The following is a 26,007-nucleotide window of genomic DNA, read 5'->3' as shown; positions in this document are numbered from 1 at the left end:
AGATTGGGGGGGGGGGGAAGGAAAGAGATTGGGGGGGGGGGAAGGAAAGAGATTGGGGGGGGGGGAAGGAAAGAGATTGGGGGGGGGGGGGGAAGGAAAGAGATTGGGGGGGGGGGGAAGGAAAGAGATTGGGGGGGGGGGGGAAGGAAAGAGATTGGGGGGGGGGGAAGGAAAGAGATTGGGGGGGGGAAGGAAAGAGATTGGGGGGGGGGGAAGGAAAGAGATTGGGGGGGGGTGGGGGGGAAGGAAAGAGATTGGGGGGGGGGGGGGGGAAGGAAAGAGATTGGGGGGGGGGGGGAAGGAAAGAGATTGGGGGGGGGAAGGAAAGAGATTGGGGGGGGGAAGGAAAGAGATTGGGGGGGGGGGGAAGGAAAGAGATTGGGGGGGGGGGAAGGAAAGAGATTGGGGGGGGGGGAAGGAAAGAGATTGGGGGGGGGGGGAAGGAAAGAGATTGGGGGGGGGAAGGAAAGAGATTGGGGGGGGGGAAGGAAAGAGATTGGGGGGGGGGAAGGAAAGAGATTGGGGGGGGGAAGGAAAGAGATTGGGGGGGGGGGAAGGAAAGAGATTGGGGGGGGGAAGGAAAGAGATTGGGGGGGGGGAAGGAAAGAGATTGGGGGGGGGGGAAGGAAAGAGATTGGGGGGGGGGAAGGAAAGAGATTGGGGGGGGGAAGGAAAGAGATTGGGGGGGGGAAGGAAAGAGATTGGGGGGGGGAAGGAAAGAGATTGGGGGGGGGGAAGGAAAGAGATTGGGGGGGGGGGGAAGGAAAGAGATTGGGGGGGGGGGGAAGGAAAGAGATTGGGGGGGGGGGGAAGGAAAGAGATTGGGGGGGGGGAAGGAAAGAGATTGGGGGGGGGGGAAGGAAAGAGATTGGGGGGGGGGGAAGGAAAGAGATTGGGGGGGGGAGGAAAGAGATTGGGGGGGGGGGGGAAAGGAAAGAGATTGGGGGGGGGGGGAAAGGAAAGAGATTGGGGGGGGGAAGGAAAGAGATTGGGGGGGGGGAAGGAAAGAGATTGGGGGGGGGGAAGGAAAGAGATTGGGGGGGGGGGAAGGAAAGAGATTGGGGGGGGGGGAAAGGAAAGAGATTGGGGGGGGGGAAAGGAAAGAGATTGGGGGGGGGGGAAAGGAAAGAGATTGGGGGGGGGGAAAGGAAAGAGATTGGGGGGGGGGGAAAGGAAAGAGATTGGGGGGGGGAAGAGATTGGGGGGGGGAAGGGAAAGAGATTGGGGGGGGAGGAAAGAGATTGGGGGGGGGGGGAGGAAAGAGATTGGGGGGGGGGAAGGAAAGAGATTGGGGGGGGGGAAGGAAAGAGATTGGGGGGGGGAAGGAAAGAGATTGGGGGGGGGGAAGGAAAGAGATTGGGGGGGGGGAAGGAAAGAGATTGGGGGGGGGGAAGGAAAGAGATTGGGGGGGGGAAGGAAAGAGATTGGGGGGGGGAAGGAAAGAGATTGGGGGGGGGGAAGGAAAGAGATTGGGGGGGGGGAAGGAAAGAGATTGGGGGGGGGAAGGAAAGAGATTGGGGGGGGGGAAGGAAAGAGATTGGGGGGGGGAAGGAAAGAGATTGGGGGGGGGAAGGAAAGAGATTGGGGGGGGGGGAAAGGAAAGAGATTGGGGGGGGGGGGAAAGGAAAGAGATTGGGGGGGGAAGAGATTGGGGGGGGGGGAAGGGAAAGAGATTGGGGGGGAGGAAAGAGATGGAAGGAAAGAGTTGGGGGGGGAGGGGAAGGAAAGAGATTGGGGGGGAGGGGAAGGAAAGAGATTGGGGGGAGGGGGAAGGAAAGAGATTGGGGGGAGGGGAAGGAAAGAGATTGGGGGGAGGGGAAGGAAAGAGATTGGGGGGGAGGGGAAGGAAAGAGATTGGGGGGGGAGGGGAAGAGAAAGGAAGGAGATTTGGGGGGGAGGGGGGAAGAAAGGAAGGAGAAGGGAGAGGGGAGGCTGAACGGGCCGGGCCCGAGCAGCAGGTAGGTGGCGTCGGGTCGGGGGGGGGGGGTTCGGTTCAGTTCAGGTCGGGGGGAGGGAGAGGGAGGTCAGGTCGGGGGGAGGGAGAGGGAGGTCAGGTCGGATCCAGTCCGGGGGGAGGGGGGGGGGGGGGGGGGTCGGGTCGGGGAGGAGAACGGGCGTCGGGTCCGGAGGCGGGAAGCGGGAGTCGAGCCGGGTCAGGAGGAAGCAGGAGCTGGCCGTGGGAGGAGCCTTATTCACGCAGCCCCAGTGAGGCCATTTGTCCAGGGCTCGGAGCTGCGTGCTTCGGGCCCCTCCCACACAGTTTCGGGCGCCTGGAGCTACTGCACTTGCGCACCCACTGTTGCACGCATGTGCAGAAGTCCCGGCACTGTTTTCAGCGCAGGGACCTGGCTCCGCCCCCTACAGCTCCTGCTGCGCTGTGCCGAAGTCCAGAGGACCTGCAGGGAGGTGGAGAATCTGGAGGGGTTTTTTTTAGGCGCACTTTGTGGCGCGAAAAACGGGCGTCCAGGTCGGGACTGCGCTGTTCTCGGCGCGGCTCGAAACTTGGGCCCATACAGTGTAAAGGTGCATTTATACTGCAACTTTAACATTGCAAAACGACATTCATTTGGGTCCGAATTCACGGCCCCTATGGGCGCGAATGAAGTGCACACGTGCCTGGAGGGGCCATGCAAGTTCTAAGCTCATGTATGCGAAGCATCTGCGCCTAAACCCGAAACTTGCGATCGGTCAAGAATCCTTAACAGATCCACCGCATTTGGAAGTAAAGGGCCTCCGCGGGCGGAGAGTTGGGCTATTTGCCTAACTCATGTCCTTCAAATTCTTACGCCTGCCTGCTTTTACCAGTGTTAAGGCTGAATTTTCATAATTTAGCCCTACCACTGGTTTTCCGGTGCTATTTAAAAATTGTGTTTTTTTAACCGAAACACCACTTTCACTCAAGGCAGCTATTTTCATCAACTATTACCAGTGGTAGGGCTAACTGTATTTTGTTCTTTTTTGATTGTGCAAGTAAAATGGGTGGTATTTTTGCACGTGGTAAAAATGGTGGTATTGATGAATTTATCTCTGGTGGTAATTTTCGGTGATATTTTGGTGTTAAGAGTCTTGGCCACAGGTAAAAGAAGTACAGGGTGTGGGGCTGATGTTTTATTGCTGTTTTTGTCCTTGCTGTTGATGTTGTAGTAGTTCTTGTGTTGTTATTGAAAAAATGTTTTCATTGTTGAAGTTTATTTATTGACTTTTGCATTTTTCAAAAGTTTACAAAATTTAGGGCTCAATTTTCCCCAAACCTGTTTTCTGGCATATTGCTGGAGTTACACCAGGTTTTCTCGGCAAAAATGTGGCAGAAATATTTTGCAAAGTTTCCCCGATCTATCATTCAAATTTGGCACCACGCAGAGTGTCCAGTCGCCTTGGTGGGTGGAGCCTACTGTCTACACCAAAAAACAATGCCATACCTTCTGTGGATGCGCAGGGGGAAAAAAAGTTACGTTTTTGACGTCGTTCCAATGGACGCGCATGTTCAGTACAGCTCGGATTTGGCAATCGGCCATTTTTAAAGAGCTAGTTGTGTGTGTATGTGAGAAGGAGTGCTGTGAGAGCATTGGAAAAATCACAGCTGGAGCAATACAAGATGCAATACGGAGCAAGGACCAAGAATTTCTTACTGGAAGAAGTGGAGGCATTAGTTACTGTGATTGAGAACAGATGGTAGAAGCTGGATACCAACAGAGGTCACACAAAAGTTCCACAAAAAGAAAAGAAACACTGGAATCAAGTTACAGAAGCACACGAGATCTGGAAGCCAGTATAAAAAGAAATGGCAGGACCTTGGTCAAGTAGTTAGTGTAAGTAATATTTTCATTTATTCAATGCAATTGTAAATGTGACCAGCTGTATATGTCCCACCCAGCAGAAAGACAACCTCTCTAAAAAGTTGCATTTTCATCTTTGCAGAGGAAAGTGGCACACAACAAAAGGGAAAGAACTTGAACAGGAGGAGGCCCGGCAAATCTGCACCCACCGACACCCTTGGAATAGAGGGTCACTGCTTTGATGGGTCCTGCCTGGCAAAAAGCAATCAGTACTGCATAAGCCAGGCCCACACTCGAGGGAGAGGATAAGTCCTGAAAATTCATCGTGGCTCTTCAAATCAACATGCCGCCTGGCCTGCGATGCGTGAGCCTATTCATGCCACACATCCTGCTCCCTTCTCTGCTGCTAACGATTTGACTGTTCTGTAATATTTTGCGGAACTTGGAGGCCAACCCTGACAACGCAGAAGATGATTCATACAAGGATGAGCCTAAAGAAAACATCTTCCAATCCCACCCTCCAGACCAAGAACATGGGGGGGGGATGGAGCTGGATGAAGCTCCCACTGTTGTACTGAATATGGAGGATATGCCGCTCATGGAAATGCCAGCCCCTTCCGTGACACATGGTTTGAGTGTTGGTGGGACATTCTATGGTTTCCCACCTTCCGAGGTTGCGAGTCCCAGTGGTGTGATGCAGCGAGGCACACCCAGGCCCCAGCATCCCAGGCTGCGGGTTCCAGTGGTGTGGTGCGAGCCACACCCATGGGGAGGAGGGGAAGGAGAGCTCGACCACGCTCTCCTGAGATACAGGATGTAACAGATGTGGTTCAGATGATGTCACTGAGTGCAGAGAGCATTGACCTTACCCGATCACGTCTGGACACCATCAGTGGGGTGAGTGATGAGGTTGCGGGACTGTCGGGAGAAGTAACAACACTCTCACGAGAAATGGGAACGATATCCTGGACCATCAGTGAGGGAATAGTGGCCATGAAGGACGGAATGTCAGAGGTAGTGCAAACCACATTACTGGCCATTCGGGAGGGAATGTTGCAGGCCGTTGACACTGTCAGGTTGCATGAGGGGCAGCATGTTGGAGTTAGCTGCTGCAATAAGGGAACACACCCAGACCCCACGCCCACTGACAGAATCAACTGCCACTCCCACTGCTATCCCCACACCAGCCTCAAGAGCCCAAAGCTGGGCCGCCCCCCGCACCCACCCTCAAGAGGTGCGCAGTACCATGGATGTTCGAAGGAATAACACCAAGCCCAGAAACACTGCGCTACTGCCTGCGGGCAGGGGTGGTTTAGAGTCCAAGACCAAGTGCAGTGGGCGGTTTTGGAATAAGGGGGATGAGAGATGGGTGGGTGCAGCCTTTCTTTGTAGCTGCTGTTGTTGTTATTAGTTCTCAAATTAAAAGTGTTTTGTAAGTTATGTAAATTTACAAGTTTATAAGTGATCTTAAAGTTTTTAAATGATCTTAAAGAATGATCTTAAAAGCGAAGTTTGATACAAGAATAATTTTATTAAAGTTATTGTAAACTTTTGAATAAAATATATTTTACGTTAAAACTGAACTATGTTCCATTAACACAACACATTATGGAAACAGTAAATGGAATAGTAGTTGCTGAACCCCTAGGGTCGTCCCCCTCCCCACCCCCAAGTCTTGTGACCTCTCTCTTCCCAGGCTACAAACCGTAAGATCGGCTATCTCTCCCTCCTCTCCTTTCCTTTCCCCCACCCGCACCACAGCTTGTTTTGTAGCCAAACCCCGAGCCAGTGTGTCAGGCCGATTCTGCCGGCCAAACCTACAGCCCTCCAGACCTTCAAGATGTTCGCTGGTGGCGTGTGAGTGAGTTAAAAAAAAGAGAAAACTTGCGAAATCTAACAAATTTACACCTACGTTGACAGGTTAAAAAAAAGTTGAACTTTATTATTGATTTTGAGAGTGTTCTTAACTCTCTCCAAAATCTTCGATTTAAAAACAATGGCGTCTTTCAGCACAGATTTGTGAATGTGCGCTGGTTTTCTTAACTCACCAGAAGGTTTTTTGAGAGTGGCCAGACACGCCAACGTAATAGACAAAAATGTTGGCCAAACTGCAAACAAAAAACCGGCACAGACATGAGGCCCCATATGATGTTAAGAAAAAAATCTGGCCTAGAAAAATCATAACTAAGTCAGTTACACCGGTGCAGATCACGGGGAAAGTTTGAAAAAAATAAATACGCCAAAAATTTGACTCAGCCAAAATTAGCAGCCTACTCCAAAAAAAACTACGCAAATCACTGGGGAAAAGTGAGCCCTTTATAAAAATTGTGTTAAATCTAACCATTCTTGTGCTGTGTCTAACTTTTAGAAAATGAAGGTAAAACTCAACAGTAGAGTGTGCAGTAAAGGTGACATACCTCACTGTTCAAATAGAGCATTGACTTATGAGCTGATGTCTCAAAACGTCCTCAAATAATCCACTAAAAGCCTCAAATAACCTTAAAATCTAACTCTGAACTCAAAGATGTCTGTGCAAAACTCAGCCTTCCCTCATGTGCAATGGACTGCAGCTCTTTTTTTTTTTAAATGGCGTCCATTGCACTGGATTCAATCAGATATCAGATAAGACTGCACTTTTCTCGGTGGTAATTTAGGCAGGCCAGAGGTAAAAATTATGGTATTGATGAATTTACCTCGTGGTATTTTGGTGTTGCACACTTAATGTCATAAAAAGTGCAAAAAAAATATCGGTGATATTTTTTAAACCACCGGTGGTAAATCACAAATTTAACACTGGTGGTATTTCGGTGCTAAATTATGAAATTGGCAATATTTCGGTGGTAATCTGCGATGAATTTACCACCGGTGGTAAATGGGTGTTAAATCGGTGGGAAATGATGGAAAAAAAAATGATGAAAATCCAGCTGGAGTTTTAAAAAAAAAAAATAAATGTGTGTAAAATATTTAATTAAATTGCGTTTTAATTAATTTTAAATATGTAATGTCTTTTTTTAAATTTATTTAATGTGTTTGTGTTTTGGGGGCTATTCCCATTTATACTTATGGTGAGTTCTGTTTCTACGGAGCTGCCATAAGTATGAATGGGAATACCCCAACTCCGATAGGATGGGCCTGCCCATGTGATCTCAGTGATGCATACGAAGCGCATATATGCTGCTGGGATACATGGGCCTCTGCGCAGGCCTTCCCATAAAGGCCCAGATGTGTCTGAAACTCCAGGAACAACAGGTACTTTCGTAGAATTTTTTGCGGTCGGAGGTATCCACACGGGAAGCCTCCGACCGCAAATTCTAGGCCATACTGTCTAAGGGTGCATTTATGTCAGCTAAATTAACATGATACAATCATTAACCTGCAATGCTTCTACAATCTTATTTCAACAGTACATGTTCATTTAGCTCCCTCACATGGTCCGGTGCAACTCCTCCTAGCCAGTTTCCAAGATAATTACAATACTGGTGTTAGAGATGGTAATGACCTGGCCTAATCCACAACAGATAACAATTCATAAAACTGGAATAGCAAAGTGACTCAGAGTAATAAGAGGAAGAGACAAAGACAAGCATATGAGGGGGGAGAGAGATATATACACAAGGGGGAGGGGAGAGAGAGAGAGAGAGAGAGAGAGAGAGAGACACACACACACAGTGGGGGAAGAGAAGTGGGAGGAAAACAAGAAAAAGGTTGGAGATAGAATGATGGACAACTATATATCTTCAGTTTTTGATATTCCTGATGGTTTTGGTATGCTTTTTAAAAATAAGTTGCATACGGGTACTACCAAATTTCCCGTGATGTTGCACATAGCAAGTTGAAGGATATACTGTTAGGGGTATGGGATGTTTATGCATGTGAAACATAATGTCAGGGCCACTAATTTCCAGTGAGTCCAATTTCATTTTTAAGAAATGGCATTCTGGGATTTTTGCCAGTGCTTTGGGATTGAATATCACAGCTCTTAATTATCCTGTGACAACCTTATCCCCTTCTCTTGTACCTCTTTCACCCTGTCTTTCTCTTTGCTTCTCACCTGGTTTATTCCCTTTTGCTTCTTTACTACATCGGTTTCACACCGTCTTTTTCTCTGTTCAGCACACACACAAACTATCTATTTGTTGCATAATTCTCCACATCTCTTACCACCTTTTCTTTCACCGCTATTACTCTCCTATTTTCCACCATGTTCCCATAACTCTCCTCTATCATCTTCCCCTTTGTCCACCTCCCAATCTTGCCCTTCTCAATCTGTGCCAGTCTTTCTCAATCGCTTTCATCTCATTGAATCATATAAAATTATTAGAGGGCTTGACAGGTTAGATGCTGAGAGGCTGTTTCCCCTGGCTGCAGAGTCTAGAACAAGTCTTAGGATAAGGGATTGGCCATTTAGGATTGAAATGAGAAGAAATTTCTTCACTCAGGGAGTTATGAATCTTTGGAATTCTTTACCCAGAGGGCTCTGAATGCTCCGTCGATAAGTATATTCAAGATGGATGCAACGGATGAGGCTAAAGAGGGCTTTTATTCCAACCTCGAGACATCCTTGTCCCGTGTCCCCACGGGCGACAAATTGATCCTCCTGGGTGATTTTAATGCCAGGGTTGGCAAAGACACAGCCCTCTGGAGAGGTGTGATTGGCATAGAGAGGGTAGGGAAAGCCAATTCCAGCGGTACCCTACTCCTGACAAAATGTCGAGAACATGAACTCCTCATTACCAACACGCTGTTCCGCCAGAGGGACAAATACAAGGCATCGTGGCAACACCCTCGCTCCAAACACTGATAGCTGCTCGACTATATCATTGTCCGAGCCAGGGATCGCAAGGATGTGCGCAACACCCGCGCTATATGACAGGAGCTGACGACTGCTGGACGGACGACCACCTGATCCGATCCATCATCAACATTAACATTGCCCCAAAGCAGAGGGGACAGCAGAAGCAATTCCGCAAAAAAGTTAATGCCGGGGCACTTAGAGACCCAGCTAAGAGAGCCCTACACAGCAGCGCTTCACAGCGAATCTGGCGTGCCTTGATGAACCTAAGATGCTGAATCCCCATAGCGCTTGGTCTGCCCTCCAGGCCTCTATAACCAGTGCCTGTGAAGAGACACTTGGTCACTCAACCAGAAAACATCAGGACTGGTTTGATGAAAATGATCAGGAGATCGAAGAACTAATAGATTGCAAGCGCAAAGCATTTCTGAGCCTCAAGCAACAGCCCAACTCGGGAGCTGCAAAACAACATTTCAGACGGCTGAAGACTCAGGTCCAACAAAAAACTCGGGACCTAAAGAACAGGTGGTGGATGGAAAAAGCACAGGAGATACAACAACTGGCTGACAGCCACGATATGCGAGGATTCTTCACTGCAGTAAGACCACCTACGGTCCAAACTCACAAGGCCCCACCCCACTCCTGGCCAAGAACAGGGAAACACTCATCAAGGACACCGAGGCTATCAGGGCCCGATGGAAGGAGCACTTTGAAGATCTCCTCAATCAGGACTCTGCCTTTGACTCGAGTGTTCTCGATTCCATCCCGCAGCATGCGACCCGTCACCAACTCAGTGAAACTCCAACGTTGCACGAGGTTGGCAAAGCCATAAAACAGCTCAAGAAAAACAAGGCTACGGGTGGGGATGGAATCCCTGCTGAGGCGCTGTTGGCACGGATACATGACCTCATCTCTCTCATTTGCCGGGAGATCTGAGATATGCAATGATTGTGACCATTTTTAAAAAAGGGGGACAAGTCCGACTGCGACAACTATAGGGGAATCTTCCTGCTTTCAGCCAATGGGAAAGTTGTCGCTCGAGTTCTCCTCAATTGTCTTCTTCCTGTGGCCGAGGAGCTCCTCACGGAATTAAATGCAGATTTTGTCCCCTACGTGGCACAAAATGATCTTTGCAGCTGCCAGTTGCAGGAAAAATGCAGGGAGTAAAGCCAGCCCTTACACATGGCTTTTTTCGATCTTACAAAAGGCCTTTGACACTGTCAACCCTGAGGGTCTATGGAGCGTCCTCCTCCGTTTCGGATGCCCCCAAAAGTTTGTCAACATCCTTCGCCTGCTTCACGATGACACGCAGGCCGTGATCCTTACCAACGCATCCATTACAGACCCAATCCACGTCCGGATCGGGGTCAAACAGGGCTGCGTCATCGCCCCAACCCTCCTCGCCGCCATTCTCCACCTCACAATCAACAAGCTGGAGTGGAATTAAACTACAGAACCAGTGGGAAGCCGTTTAACCTATGCCGCCTCTAGGCCAGGTCCAAGATCACTCCAACCTCTGTTGTTGAGCAACAGTATGCAGACGATGCCTGCGTCTGTGCACTTCCAGGATATAGTCAATGTATTCACTGAGGCATATGAAAGCATGGGCCTTACGCTTAACATCCGTAAGACAAAAGTCCTTCACCAGCCTGTCACCGCCACACAGCACTGCCCTCCAATCAGCAAGATCCACGGCATGGCCCTGGACAACGTGGACCATTTCCCATATCTCGGGAGCCTCTCATCAACAAAGGCAGACATTGATGCAGAGATTCAGCATCACCTCCAGTGCGCCAGCGCAGCCTTCGACCACCTGCGGAAGAGAGTGTTTGAAGACAAGGCCCTCAAATCTACCACCAAACTCATAGTCTACAGGGCTGTCGTAATACCCGCCCTCCTGTATGGGTCTGAGGCATGGACGATGTACAGAAGGCACCTCAAGTCGCTGGAGATAGATCAGCAACGATCTCCGCAAGATCCTGCAAATCTCCTGGGAGGACAGGCGCACCAACATCAGTGTCCTCGACCAGGCCAACATCCCCAGTATTGAAGCACTGACCACACTCGATCAGCTTCACTGGGCAGGCCACAAAGTACGCATGCCAGATACGAGACTCCCAAAGCAAATGCTTTATGCAGAGCTCCTTCATGGTAAACGAGCCAAAGGAGGACAGCGGAAACGTTATAAGGACACCCTCAAAACCTCCCTGGTAAAGTGCGAAGTCACCACTGACACCTGGGAGACCCTGGCCGCAGACCACCCGAGGTGGAGAAAGGGCGTTGAGCTCGGAGTCTCGACGCAAGGAGCATGAAGAGGCCAGGCACAGGCAGCGGAAGGAGTGCTTGGCAAACCAGCCCGACCGACCCCTTCCCTCGACGAATGTCTGTCCCACCTGTAACGGGGTCTGTGGCTCCCGTATCGGACTGTTCAGCCATCAAAGAGCTCACTTTGGGAGTGGAAGCAAGTCCTCCTCGATTCCGAGGAACTGCCTCCCTTCAAGATGGAGATCGATAGATTCTTGGGCACTGTGTCCTTCTCTGCATCACTCTCCCTCGCCCCTTTCTGCTCCTCTCTTTCCTTCCCCCATCACCAGCAATCAACTCTCCCTCATCTCGCTTCCATGTCCACTTTTGGCATCCCATCAATCCTCCAATTCTGTTCTCGCTACCCTATCCCTTATCTTAATTCTCCAGCCTCATTCTCTTTCTCTCCTGTCACCACACGTCCCTCACCCTCCCGCCCTCTCCGTCCCTCCCCTCCAGCCTCTGCCCCTACTCTTTACCCCGCCACTCAGCAACCCCAGTCCCCCTCTCCCCGTCCCTTTTTCTTCTCCCCTCCCCACCACACCACCACCAACTATTCCACCGTCCCACTCCCTCCCCCACTCTTTCCACCATCCGCCTCTTGCCCCGGTCCCTCGCTCTTCCGCCTCTTGCCCCGGTCCCTCGCTCTTCCGCCTCTTGCCCCGGTCCCTCGCTCTTCCGCCTCTTGCCCCGGTCCCTCGCTCTTCCGCCTCTTGCCCCGGTCCCTCGCTCTTCCGCCTCTTGCCCCGGTCCCTCGCTCTTCCGCCTCTTGCCCCGGTCCCTCGCTCTTCCGCCTCTTGCCCCGGTCCCTCGCTCTTCCGCCCCCCCCACCATACTTCTCTCCCACCACCTCCCCACATTCTTTCCACCGTCCCTCTCGCAACCCCCTCCCCACTCTTTCCATCGTCCCTCTCCCCCACTCTTTCCACCCCCCCCACCCTCTTTCCACCGTCCCCCCCACTCTTGCCCCAGTCCCTCTCTTGCCCCAGTCCCCCTCTCTTCCCCCCGCCACTCTTGCCCCAGTCCCTCTCTTCTCCCCCCCCCCACTCTTCCCCCCCCCCCACTCTTGCCCCGGTCCCTCTCTTCCCCCCCCCCCCCCCACTCTTGCCCCGGTCCCTCTCTTTCTCCCCCCCCCACTCTTGCCCCAGTCCCTCTCTTTCCCCCCCCCCCCCCCACTCTTGCCCCAGTCCCTCTCTTCCCTCCCCCAACTCATGCCCCAGTCCCTCTCTTCCCCCCCCCCCCCGCCTCGCCCCAGCCCCCCCGGCTCGCCCCAGTCCCCCTCTTCCCCCCTCGCTTGCCCCAGTCCCCCTCTTCCCCCACCCCCTTGCCCCAGTCCCTCTCTTCCCCCACCCCCTTGCCCCAGTCCCTCTCTTTCCCCCCCCCCCCCTCTTGCCCCAGTCCCTCTCTTCTCCCCCCCCCCCCCTAGTTCAGCCTGAGAGTGGCCAGGGAAGGGAAATTAGAGAGAGGGATGAAGATTCAAGGTTCAAATAGGAGAGGGCTGAGATGAGGTTTGGCTTGGTGGGCAAGGGGAAAGTGGGACAGCAAAAGCAACAGAGAACACTGAATGGATGGTCCCCCATCTTAGTGGCAAAGGAAGTCCATGAACTAGTCTCACATCATTAAGAGGTAATGGTGATGGGGACAGAGGTATAAGGAGGCAGTCGGTAGTGGAGGAAAGAAGCCAGGGGTTATCTTTGCTCACCAGGATGGTCCTCGAGTAGTGGTGGTTTTGGCGGAGTACAGCAAGACCCAGGAGAGTTTGATGTCATCTATGTGGTGATAGATGGGCAAGTAAGTTGTATATCAATAGTCTCCAGTTTGTAACTTTTGGACTTGAAGCAAAGATGAGGGTTATATGAGGGGAATGACTGGGATAGGAGACAATAAATGCTTTGTTGCAGAGAAGGGCATCCAAAGTGAAGGTGAGGGTATTGTGCAAATCAACAGCTGCAGAGGCACCATGGCAAATTGAAGCCTTGCTATTTGAGGGTTTCCAAGTAATAAGCTATTTGGGGGTTCTCTCACACCAAAAATTTCAGCTTCATGTCCTCTAGTATCTTGTGTTACTTTTTCAGTAAGTCTTGGGTTCCAAGGCAACTAAAATCTAGTTTGTCTTTCAAGAATAAATTAAGTCTGCAATCAGCTAAACCTGAACTGAACTCAATGGCTTTTTCTTCATTAACCATTCCTCTAGAATTCACTGATACGCCCAATTTGTACTGCTAAAAAAGAGAAGGCAGTCAATGCTGAGTACATTTCTCCTCCATCCTTAGCCACAAGAAATGTCAACTTCAAGGCTGACAAGATTTGAATTGCTGTAAGTACAAGACAAACCAATGTTCGTTTTTGTAAATGTTTCGATGGAAGTCAAGGTGTTATTGATCTTACAATTACAAATACAGCCTGCATTGAGGGCAATTATTTTTTATAACTCAACTCTGGAAGTCGCTCCTGTTATCAGTGGTAACTGTTTGCTTTATAAACTGAAAATAACAATGTTTTACTATAAATGGATTTAAGTTCTCATATGAAAGAGGAATCATTCCAGCCTGTAATTTTTCATCAGTTGTTTGGACACAATCACAGCTCTAAATTATTAGCTCATACATTAAGTCAGAATTGCTGCTAATGCACTATTTATACTAAATTACATAATTTTAAATATAAGCACAAACACCAAGATGCTGAAACAGAAATAAAATAAAAACACAGATTTATCTGTTGCAAGCAACAGTCGGCGGCAGTTATCAAACCGAATCAGGATATTATGGGCTGGAAATCGCGGTCGGAGGCTTCCTGCGGGCAAATGCCTCCGAACCACAAGAAAAGTATGCACTTACCTGGTGCCTCTGGACCTTCGGTCACTAGCGCTCCTAGGCCTGCAGGTGCATGCCTGCATAAAGACCCATGCAGTTTGCAAGCGTCCCGGGATCACATAAGCCAACCAATCACAAAGGGGGATTCGCATAATGCTCATGGGGATTCCATTTACATATGGAATCCCCATAAGCATAATAGGAATCAGTTAAAAATCATATTTTCGCAGCACTTAAATAAAAATAAATCAGTCAAAATTAATTAAAATTCAATTTAATTAAACATTTAAAATAAATAAATGTATTTTTTGAAAAATAAATGTAAACATTTTTAAAGGGCCAAAAATAAACTAATTTCAAAGGTTTTTGAATGTTTAAATTAAAAATATATATATATTTTAGTATTTATTTAAATCCTCATGCCAGTAAAAGGCGGCTTTAAGCCTGCTTTTATCAGGCGCAAGAGTTTTGTAGGCATCCGCTGGGCAAATAGCCCAATTCTGCGTCAGCGAGTGTCTATTTCCTGCAGATGGGTACAATCTTGACAGATCGCAAGTTCCGGGTTTTCGTTCATCTGCATCGAATGCGGAAACCCGGAACTTGCAGGACACTTGTGTGCATAACTACCCAAGTATGAACCATTTAAATCAAAATAAAATGGCAAGTAGATAAAGAATCCCATTGGGGTCATCTACACACATTTTCAAATAAAACATACTTTTTGTCTGAAATTACTTCTACATAAAAGAATAAAGTTCCTCCTGATGCAACTGAACAACTTTTTCAAGTTGCAATCAGCAATTATTAATTTTTAAGCTTTTAGTGGACATATCAAACTCCATGTAGACCAAACTGACACTAACCTCCATTTGACATGGATGCTTCTGTACCTTTGATAACATACACACAATTAAATCAGTTTTGTCTGTCACCCTCAGAAGGCTTAACTGTAATGAAGTTATACAATTATATCAATGTAAAATGTAATAACTTTTTGCCTTTTTTTGCATTAGTCACTGCTCCACCACCAGCTATGGTTTTTCCTCTTCCAGTTAGAAGTTGGTTCATAAGTACGCCAAACGCTTCTACTGCCCTACATACTGACAATGCCACCAAACTACCCACACCATTTCAAAAGCAATGAGTGATAAACCCAACTATGCTCATTACCTTTGTTGAGTGGGGGAAAAAAAAAGAGGTGGCAACAGCACCACTTTTGCATGCTCAAATACATTATACTGTATTTTTGAGCCAGTATTGGAAGGGGTGCGAGAAGGGGGAGAATTGAAGCATGTCATTTGTACCAAAAGTGTTTTATGAGTTATTTAATCACTTAGTGCTCAGACATGATGTGCATTTCTGTGAGTTGGAACTGTTCCTGGCAATTTTGGCTTTCATCACTCTCGCTCCCTCCCTCTTCTCCACCCCCAAAGATTAAGCAATGCTCAATCATTTTGCTTACCAGGCAAGAACAAGTAACATTCACTTATAAAATGCATCAGATTTTACAACAAAACTGGACATCTAATATTCCCATGTTCATTACTGGTGGGAAAACAGGACAAACTTGCACATGTTTAGCACCTTTAACATAACAAAAATATCACAAGGAGCTTCACATATCATAACACAGATCAAGCTATAGTTGGTGATCGAATCAAAAGCATGCTTTGAAACGTCTTAAAAAGTGGGGAAGAAAGAGGCAGGGTAACAAGATTTAGGGAGGAAGTCCAATAGGGTGGGATTGAAATTGCCAAAAAATGAGTGCACTGGGAATGAAGGGAGAAAGGGGAGAAAAAAAGGAATGAGGGAAAGGAGAGGAGAATGCATGGAGGACGGAGATAGAGGATTGTAGGGCTGCAAGATGGAGGAATTTGTAATTGAGGACAATTGTAAACAGTACATCTCCAAGTTACATTCTTGTTTTACTTTACATATTGTTTTAAAGTTGGAATATCAGGGAGTTACTCAGCTTTAACCAGCACCAATCAGTTCTTCAATATGGATCTGCAAAGGAAGCTGCAAGTGGATATTGCTAAAATGGTGAAATGTGCAAAAAAAGTGTGGTAGATGGAATTCAGTGTCAGTAAATGTGAGGCGATCAAATTATACCTTCAATGTGGGAAGGTTAGATGATATGAAAGAGCTGAGGGATTTGCGGGTTCAAGGTCACAAGATATTACAAAAAGCACCTCAAGTAGATATGGCCATCAAAAAAACTCTCAGAATAATGTTTTTATTAATATAGCAAACAGTATAGAAAATAAAGGTCGAGTTGTAATGATGAATTTATATAAAGAGCAGAGTTGGCGTACTATGTGCAGTTTTGGGTTCCACGCTATAGCAAGGATGTTGAGACAATTGAGAATAGTGCAGATTCAATAGGATGAGGAAATAAAACTACAAAAAGATTTGAAAAAATGGGGGTATTTTCATTTGAACAGAGGAGATTAGTGGGTGATTCGATACAAGTGGTTAAAATTATTAAAGGGATATGACAGAGTGTTTCTGGCAATAGACTGTCTCCAGTGATTGTGTATAGAACAAAGGGACTTGGATACAAGAGCCCGGATTTTGCGGTGATAATGACGGCGAAACTTTCAGCGTTCGCCGCTATTACCCCTCTAAAACTGACCGTAACTTCAGGATTTAACGCACAGAAGGCCATTAAGTCCATCGAGTGTGTGCTGACTCTTTCGAAGAGCAGATAATTGGAGGTTGCTGACTGAGTGTAAGGGGGATGAATTAACATGAACTGATAATGCAGATGACAATTATTCACCTAACTTACTAAGCCTTGGAACTAGTCATCTATCCTTTCATCTCAACAACAGGTCATTTTGTAAGCAGCATGTATTACTCAAGACAGGCAATAACTTAGAATTGTAGAATGTTGCAGCACAGAAACAGATCATTCAACACAATAGGTCTGCAGTGCTTTAAACAAAATTATTCAAAACAATTACAGAAAGACAGGATTTTTTTTTTTTAAATGACAAATATATTTTCTCCTCCTTACATCCCACGACAGACTTGGCTTGTTGGTGTAGCACTGCCAATGGAAGGTTTTTCCACTGTTAAGTCTCCAATGACCAGCATCTGATTGGATAGTCATCGTCACAATCCAACCCTGGCTGGCTCCACTTGCAGTGTCCAAGGTCAGCATCAAAATACTGCATATTTATTCTCCTTGGGCCCAACACAAATATCAGTGCTGGGAAACACAAAAGCCTCATCCTAAACAGCACCTAGCTCAGAGTATTTATTTAATTGCTTAATATAGTATAAAACACTGAAAAAATTGTGTAAATGTTCTGCCTGTATACTTTAATATTGCAACTACCCAGGAGTAGGATGAAAATTTCAACTGCCATGATGCCAGAGCTCCCATTCTTTTACTGTCTGGTTATCATGAAATGGTGGACTCTGGGTATTGCAGTACCACAGGAGCAATGCACAGATAAACCTAAAGTTGCTGTCAGTCATTCGCTGCTCCAGCACAAGCTGCACTGTGGAACTTCCCATAGCCAAAAATCGGCGAAATCAGTTGAACTGATGAAAAATTCCCATTTTCCGCTCTAATATCACTGTTAAACACTCCATAAAAAGTTAAGTCTTGTTGAAATAGGTCTAACTGGGGTATTTAAATGGTATAGTGACTACTGAACAACCGTTCTGGCCCCGAAAACCTGACATTATATTTGTGCAATGTCAGATTTCTACCTTATGATAAAAATTACTAGATTTTTTTTAATTAAAAAAATTGATGTTTTTTTAAAGTTTGTTTATGATGATATTTCAGCTTCTACCCCACGTATATCCCAATCTTTAATTCTCTCAAAAAAATGTAAGTAAAATGATAATCAGTGCTTTTTATTTCCTGGTTTGCTTTAGGTGAAAATTCTTCAATGATTGGCTGCTTAGACAGCTTGATGATATCTGTACGCTGGGGCTCCCCTTTTGACCGCTACAAATCAAATAAAAGTCGAGTGGGCTAAAGTTTTCGCCACAGAGATCGAGAACTTTGTGGACAGCTTCCTTCGAGGCAACTGGTGATAGTCAGCGTCAAGCGATGGCAACAAATTCCGGACAAGATTAAATGCAAGAATGTTATCACTGAGAACTGGAGAACCTTTTTTTTTTTGCAGAGGGTTGTGAAGCATGCAATGCACTACCGGAGTTAGTGATTGAACCAAAAACCATGTCAACATTTAAGAATAGGCTAGAAGAAAAGGGGAATAAAGGAACATGGCAGACACGTGGGATTAGGGCTACTGCTCATGTAGGATAAACACAAACACGGAATGGTTAGGCCAAACAATTGGTTTACATGTAGATATTTCTGTTTAATTTCTATCTCATTCCTGACTATTAATCCTATAAGGTTATAAATGCGCTCTCAAAATATTTTTGGATGTTAGCAAAGGCAAAGTGTAAGCAACAAGCTGATTTTTTGCCGAAGTCCTGACAAAAAATTTGATGATCAAAATTAACAAATTTAAGTGCAGAAATAAAAAGACATGCTGGAAATCAAATTAAAATATTCAATTATAGATACACCGGTATCTCGGCGAGAGATTCGGCATTCAAACACATGAAGGCCGTGAAGTTGCAGTACTTACCCACTAACCACGCCAGAAAAAGTTATGTTTTGGCCATTTAAGTTTAAATGAAGTTATTAACGGCATGATAAGTCTTAACTTATGCCGAACAACCTCTATGGCACTGAACATTTACTTTTACAAGTGTCAAGTCTCATTCCTTCAGAATGTAATTATTGTTGGGAGTTTTTTTTTATGTTTTTCTTTCTGCCTCTCATCTCTCTCTCCCTCTTAATCCCATATTTCTTTCCCTCGTTATTTTGCTTTTTGTATATGATCTTACATTGAATGAAATATTCTAACTTGCACTCCCTGGTTGAAACTCTGCATGCCTCACCAAGGCTTCTTCAACTTGATTGGTTGAAGAGACATGCTGTTGCTTTCCCTGCTCATCCAGGCCCCAGATCTCCTGTAGTAGACACCGCACTGTATCAGATTCCATATCACCCTAAGTTGCCACTCAAAACCCTATGAAAGGTCTGTAGGCAGCTGTAAGCATAATAAACGGTGGATGCCATTTGTTCGATGTGGATCGCAAAATCCGGGCCATTGTCTCATAGAAACATAGAAACATAGAAAATAGGTGCAGGAGTAGGCCATTCGGCCCTTCGAGCCTGAACCGCCATTCAATGAGTTCATGGCTGAACATGCAACTTCAGTACCCCATTCCTGCTTTCGCGCCATACCCCTTGATCCCCTAGTAGTAAGGACTACATCTAACTCCTTTTTGAATATATTTAGTGAATTGGCCTCAACAACTTTCTGTGCTAGAGAATTCCACAGATTCACCACTCTCTGGGTGAAGAAGTTTCTCCTCATCTCTGTCCTAAATGGCTTACCCGTTATCCTTAAGACTGTGACCCCTGGTTCTGGACTTCCCCAACATTGGGAACATTCTTCCTGCATCTAACCTGTCTAAACCCGTCAGAATTTTAAACGTTTCGATGAGATCCCCTCTCATTCTTCTGAACTTCAGTGAATACAAGCCCAGTTGATCCAGTCTTTCTTGATAGGTCAGTCCCGTCATCCCGCGAATCAGTCTGGTGAACCTTCGCTGCACTCCCTCAATAGCAAGAATGTCCTTCCCCAAGTTAGTTTCAATAAACGTAATATGATTCAGTCACAGACTTTTTAAATTTGCATGGAAACCCATCAACATGTTGTAATAGGTAAACGAAGCAACTGCGAAACTTAGAGAGTTTCTGTTCACCCAATATATAGAGTGCACACACTATATTGACACACTCCAATTGCCCAAGTCCACTGCACATATGCGCAGGTTGGCAAAGCCAAGCCCCAGACATCCCGCAAGTGCACGCAGGGCTAACTCTTGAAAGCTGGAATTTAACCAACTAAAAGCATGCAATCCACCAACACTGGTCAGTGTCCCGCCTCTTTTTCCAGTGAGGAATATCCTATCTATTTGGAAAATGTTACGCAGAGCCCATCTGTGCTCCTCCATTAGTGAAACGGTCTGGCTGGTCAATCATCAACAGTGCTGTAGATCTGCTTGGTTCAGATATTGGAATACCATGTCTGCAACAGAGGATGGCTCGGTTCTGAAATTCCATCAGGATAGCAGCTCTACCTCAGAGACCCCATTACCTCCTAGAATAATAGTCACTAGATCAACTGCCAAGCACAGATTTGAGCCTCACTATTTGGACAGCATGTACCAGGATTCATGAGCATCATCCGGAGTAGAACAAAGCAGCATAAAATGAATGTGCATTATCACAACCATCCTGACCAAGCATGGATACACACCAATGGTTCCACAGCAGCTTCAATAGCAGCTGCTTTTGCAACTCCGCAATCTATATTCGCATTGTGCAGAAGGTATAATCCAAATATAGTTATGATCCTCACGATTTTTTGTAAAATTACTGTCGTTCAAAGGCTTTTGGATAAGTTCGATCTTGATTTGTTTGAATATGCTTTATTTAGTAAGACAGATCTTTTCCTTTGTTTTTTTAATATCTAAAGCAATAATGCCAGTTACAGTGAACCAGACCTGCAGAGTTATGACAGATTCTAGAACATTGGGGTTCACTGCAGATTCAACTAGTTGACAAAATGTGATATTTCTATATGTATTGCACCTGATAATTTAAGGTTTATAGTGAAGACATGCTTAAAATGTTTGTGCACTTTTCTAAGCTGTTACCCATATTACGAGCAACAATTAATGCTTGAAGGTAATTATCCACATCGTAGACTTCCAACTTTGCAGCAAAATGTAACGTATAATTTTACTATTAAACAATGCAATAAATTTAAATATGCAGATTAGTTTCCCATTAAAGTTGCATATACTGTACTTTGATATAGAAACATAGAAAATAGGTGCAGGAGTAGGCCATTCGGCACTTCGAGCCTGCACCACCATTCAATAAGATCATGGCTGATCATTCGCCTCAGTACCCCTTTCCTGCTTTCTCTCCATACCCCTTGATCCCTTTAGCCGTAAGGGCCATATCGAACTCCCTCTTGAATATATCTAATGAACTGGCATCAACAACTCTCTGCGGTAGAGAATTCCACAGGTTAACAACTCTCTGGGTGAAGAAGTTTCTCCTCATCTCGGTCCTAAATGGCTTACCCCTTATCCTTAGACTGCATCCAGATTGTGGACTTCCCCAACATCGGGAACATTCTTCCTGCATCTAACCTGTCCAGTCCCAGCAGAATTTTATATATTTTTTAATGAGATCCCCTCTCATCCTTCTAAACTCCAGTCTCTTGTCACAGTCCTGTCATCCCAGGAATCAGTCTGGTGATTCTTCGCTGCACACTCAATAGCAAGAATGTCCTTCCTCAGATTAGACGACCAAAACTGAACACAATATTTCAGATGAGGCCTCACTAAGGCCCTGTACAACTGCAGTAAGACCTCCCTGCTCCTATAATCAAATCCCCTAGCTATGAAGGCCAACATACCATTTGCCTTCTTCACCACCTGCTGCACCTGCATGCCAACTTTCAATGACTGATGCACCATGACACCCAGGTCTCGTTGCACCTCTTTTCCTAATCTGCCACCATTCAGATAATATTCTGCCTTCGTGTTTTTGCCACCAAAGTGGATAACCTCACATTTATCCACATTATACTGCATCTGCCATGCATTTGCCCACTCACCTAACCTGTCCAAGTCACCCTGCAGTCCCTTAGTATCCTCCTCACAGCTCACACCGCCACCCAGCTTAGTGTCATCTGCAAACTTGGAGATTTTACACTCAATTCCTTCATCCAAATCATTGATGTATATTGCAAATAGCTGGGCTCCCAGCACTGAGCCCTGCGGCACCCCACTAGTCACTGCCTGCCATTCTGAAAAGGACCCGTTTATCCAGACTCTCTGCTCTGTCTGCCAACCAGTTCTCTATCCGCGTCAGTACATTACCCCCAATACCATGTGCTTTAATTTTGCACACCCATCTCTTGTGTGGGACCTTGTCAAAAGCCTTTTGAAAGTCCAAATACACCACATCCACTGGTTCTCCCTTTTCCAGTGTACTAGTTATTCTAATATTCCTCACTGTGCATCACTTGAGTTTTCTTGACAAATGAACACCCTTGATCCAAATTAAAACCAATGTGACCTTATGTATCAGTGACCATTAACTAGGACATGTATGCCTAAAAACTCATAAGGGAGACATTAACCACATTAACTATCATAATTATAATATACCAGTGATTTACACCCAAACAGAATGAAGAAAAATAAAACAGTGCTTGCTGAGATGCACTCGTGCTAAATCGATTCTACCCCAACATTGGAGAACAAAATTACTGTGGCACAAGAAAATAACTTTTTAAGTCATTGAAACATGCAACTATGCTGCTTAATGACAAAGGGTTTTGTTGTACAAGTAATCCAAACTACAAGTACTAAATATTAAACTGATATACGTGTATTTTTTTTAAAATCTTACAGCATCAGCAATCTTTGAAAAGCTTCCACCTTCAGACTAGACCCATCAGTGACAATGCACTTTCCCAGCACCAACCCCAATGTTACCTGATGCCGTATTACTCAAGTTGTGGTGCGACTTGTAATTTCACTTCCGCGTTTGCAATTCTCACAAACCAGCTCCGCATCAGGTGCTCACAAACTAGGCCGCGGGCAGAACCTTATCGAAGAATCGACCCACCCTTCATACATCCAAAAATGCAACTCATGTAAACTCAATAACCAGAAATGCTGCAAGTTTACCTACCTCAATGCACTGTGCAGCAAGCAGATGTTAACGTTGCGGCTGCACCTCCGTCAAAACTTTCCATCTCGAATATTTTTAAGTAAATTATTACAAGGCCATTTAGCAAAATTAAACGCAAAATCGTGCGTTTTAAATTTGAGATATAAACGACAGCGTTGCGTTTGTTATAAATGTCTAAGTGTGGTGGATGGATGTGAATGGGGAATTGGGGTTACCGGGGTCGCTCTCCTTACCAGGTTAAATATGGTTTCCACGATGTCTCGGTTGGTCACTTCACCGGCTTGTAACAGACTTGTCAACACGGCGAATTTCATCCGGATCCCTCGAATAGGTACAGACGGGTTGAGGCCCAGAGAAACAGCTGCCTCGCCAGCCGACGAGGTACTGGTGGTGGTGGAGGGGAGAGAAGCGTGCCCCTTGTCCGCCGCCGGTCCCCCTGCTACCGTTGCAGGTGCAGGTTGGCCTCCGCCGGAGTCCGCGAGCCGCGGGTTGCCGTCCCCGTTCGACATGGCGCTTTACCCGGAGAATGGAGAGGGAGGGGATAGAAGATGCGAAAAAAACAGCCACCGGCAGACAACTTAAACTCGAGTCCGCACACAGGCACAGTGAGGGACGCAAGCCCGGATCGGGTGGCTTTCCTGAGCCTGCTCCGGCCGGAGACGCTGCTAGGCTCCGCCTCTCCCTGGTCCCTGTTGGTTCTGTAATTGGCGAAATCAGAAGCTCGCAGAGTGTCGAGTTCGGCTGATTTTTTCAAAGAACGAGTCTCGCGGACGCAACGGCTGGATTCTTTTCCTCGTCCCTCTCAGCTTCGCGCCGCCATGACAGCGTCCGCGCAGGCAACTTGAGCTTCCGACTGTGTGCGCCAGACCGCGCGGGAGGGCTGCTGCGCATGTGCGCAATACAGTGATTGGCCTGCGAGTGGCCCAGGTGTGACAACAGGTAAAGATGGAGGTGTGTGTCGGGGGGTGAGTTAAAAGACTGCAAGGACAGAGGGAATGAAAGAGACAGGGAGAAGGGGGCGCTCACGGATAGCAGCAGTTGTAGAGATTCGCTGTAAATCAACCGCAGCGCCATCTGCTGCGTTGGGAGACTTGCGCAACCTGGATGTTTTCAAATCGTGGGAACTAAGTGGACTTTTTGTTTAGTAGATTGTCATTAAATAAGTATAGTCTTTCAAAAAGAAGACACTACACATGATAGAAGTATGAAGTAAAAACAGAAAATGCTGGTAATACACATCAGGTCAGCCGAAATAAGACAAAAGTGGGTAATATTTCAAGTATGGGGCGTACGTTGTATGGCTGAAATAGGTCAGAGGCTTTTGACAAGGTCCCACACAAGAGATTGGTGTGCAAACTTAAAGCACGTGGTATTGGGGGTAATGTACTGACATGGATAGGGAACTGGTTGGCAGACAGGAAGCAGAGTCAGGATAAACGGTTCCTTTTCAGATTGGCAGGCAGTTGACTAGTGGGGTGCCGCAGGGCTCAGTGCTGGGACCCCAGCTATTTACAATATACATTAATGATTTGGATGAGGGAATTGAGTGTAATATCTCCAAGTTTGCAGATGACACTAAGCTGGGTGGCGGTGTGAGCTGTGAGGAGGACGCTAAAAGGCTGCAGGGTGACCTGGACAGGTTAGGTGAGTGGGCAAACGCGTGGCAGATGCAGTATAATGTGGCTAAATGTGAGGTTATCCACTTTGGTGGCAAAAACACAAAGGCAGAATATTATCTGAATGGTGGCAGATTAGGAAAAGGGGAGGTGCAACGAGACCTGGGTGTCATGGTACATCACTCATTGAAAGTTGGCATGCAGGTACAGCAGGTGGTGAAGAAGGCAAATGGCATGTTGGCCTTCATAGCTAGGGGATTTGAGAATAGGAACAGGGAGGTCTTACTGCAGTTGTACAGGGATTTAGTGAGGCCTCACGTGGAATATTGTGTTTAGATTTGATCTCCTAATCTGAGGAAGGACGTTCTTGCTATTGAGGGAGTGCAGCGAAGGTTCACCAGACCGATTCCCGGGATGGCAGGACTGACATATGAGTATTCACTGGAGTTTAGAAGGATGAGTGGGGATCTCACAGAAACATATAAAATTCTGACGGGGCTGGACAGGTTAGATGCAGGACGAATGTTCCCGATGTTGGGGAAGTCCAGAACCAGGGGATATAATCTAAGGATAAGGGGTAAGCCATTTAGGACTGAGATGTGGAGAAACTTCTTCACTCAGATAGTTGTTAACCTGTGGAATTCCCTACCGCAGAGAGTTATTGATGCCAGTTCATTGGATATATTCAAGAGGGAGTTAGATATGGCCCTTACGGCCAAAGGGATCAAGGGATATGGAGAGAAAGCGGGAAAGGGGTACTGAGGTGAATGATCAACCATGATCTTATTGAATGGTGGTGCAGGCTCGAGGGGCTGAATGGCCTACTCCTGCACCTATTTTCTATGTTTCTATGTTGGGAGGGGTGAGGCTGCAGAGGGAGTTAAGCAAAAATCTGAGAATTTTACATTTGAGGCATTGGGAGCCAATGTAAATCAGCGAGAACCGCAACAATGAGCAGGTAAGGGCAGCAGAGTTTTAGATTAAAATAATTTTATAGAGTCTGGAGGTAAGTTAGGTTGAGTCTGGAAGTAACAAACGTGTGGATGATGGTTTCAGCGACAAGTTCCCCTCCAAGTTTCACACCATTCTGATATGGACATATACGCTGTTAGGTTCAAGTCCCATTTTTGAGACTTGGGCACATAATCGAGGCAGACACTCCAGTGCAGTACTGAGGGAGTACCGCGCTGTCAGAGATGCCGTCTTTCAGGTGAGACGTCAAACCAAGGACCTGTCTGCCCTTTCAGGTGGACATAAAAGATCCCATGGCACTATTTCAAAGTGCCATGTGGGAAGTCGAATGCACATCCTCTGCAATGTGGGAAGTCCAGGATGCTTCTCGTCTCCTGGACTTCGCACATTGGCAGGAAGTCTCATCAGCTGGAGGAGCTCAAGCTCCGGCAAGACTGAGAACTACATAGATAGCATGTTTCAGGATGTGGTCACCCCGCAGCTTATGAGTTTGCAGGCAGAGAGGGAATGGCGGGGTGGGAGTGGGGGGCAGACAGAAAAGGAGGACCAGGCAGGTAGTGCAAGAATCCCCTGAGTGTATCTCGCTTTCTAACTGGTATCCTGAATACTCGTGAAGGTGATGGTTCCTCTGGGGAGTACAGCCTGAGCCAAGTCCACGGCACTATGGATGGCTCAGCAGTACGGGGGAGGGGGCGGAGGTGGAAGGTCAGAAAAGCAATAGTGATAGGGGATTCAATAGTTAGGGAATAGACAGGCGTTTCTGTGGCAGCATATGTGACTCCAGGATGGTATGTTGCCTCCCTACCCCAGGGTCAACAATGTCACTGAACAGCTGCAAGATATTCTGAGGGGGGAGGGTGAGCAGCCAGAGGTCATGGTCTATATTGGTACCAATGACATAGGT

The 26,007-nt window shown here is 46.7% G+C and overlaps 1 protein-coding gene across 3 annotated transcripts in view; it reads right to left on the bottom strand.

Moving 5' to 3' along the window:
- Positions 1 to 23,518, bottom strand: part of lrba (LPS-responsive vesicle trafficking, beach and anchor containing) — a 1,157,354-nt gene extending 1,133,836 nt beyond the window's left edge. For all 3 annotated transcript variants that reach the window (XM_070871469.1, XM_070871472.1, XM_070871473.1), the window contains exon 1: positions 22,749 to 23,518. In XM_070871469.1, the coding sequence (XP_070727570.1) occupies positions 22,749 to 23,024 (276 nt within the window). In that variant the 5' untranslated portion in view covers positions 23,025 to 23,518. The remainder of the gene's footprint in view (positions 1 to 22,748) is intronic.
- Between the last annotated feature and the right edge of the window lie 2,489 nt (positions 23,519 to 26,007).

Source organism: Pristiophorus japonicus, chromosome 2 (genome assembly GCF_044704955.1).
Source record: "Pristiophorus japonicus isolate sPriJap1 chromosome 2, sPriJap1.hap1, whole genome shotgun sequence".
Taxonomy (NCBI): Eukaryota; Metazoa; Chordata; class Chondrichthyes; family Pristiophoridae; genus Pristiophorus; species Pristiophorus japonicus.
This window is presented reverse-complemented; position numbering and strand designations above follow the sequence as displayed.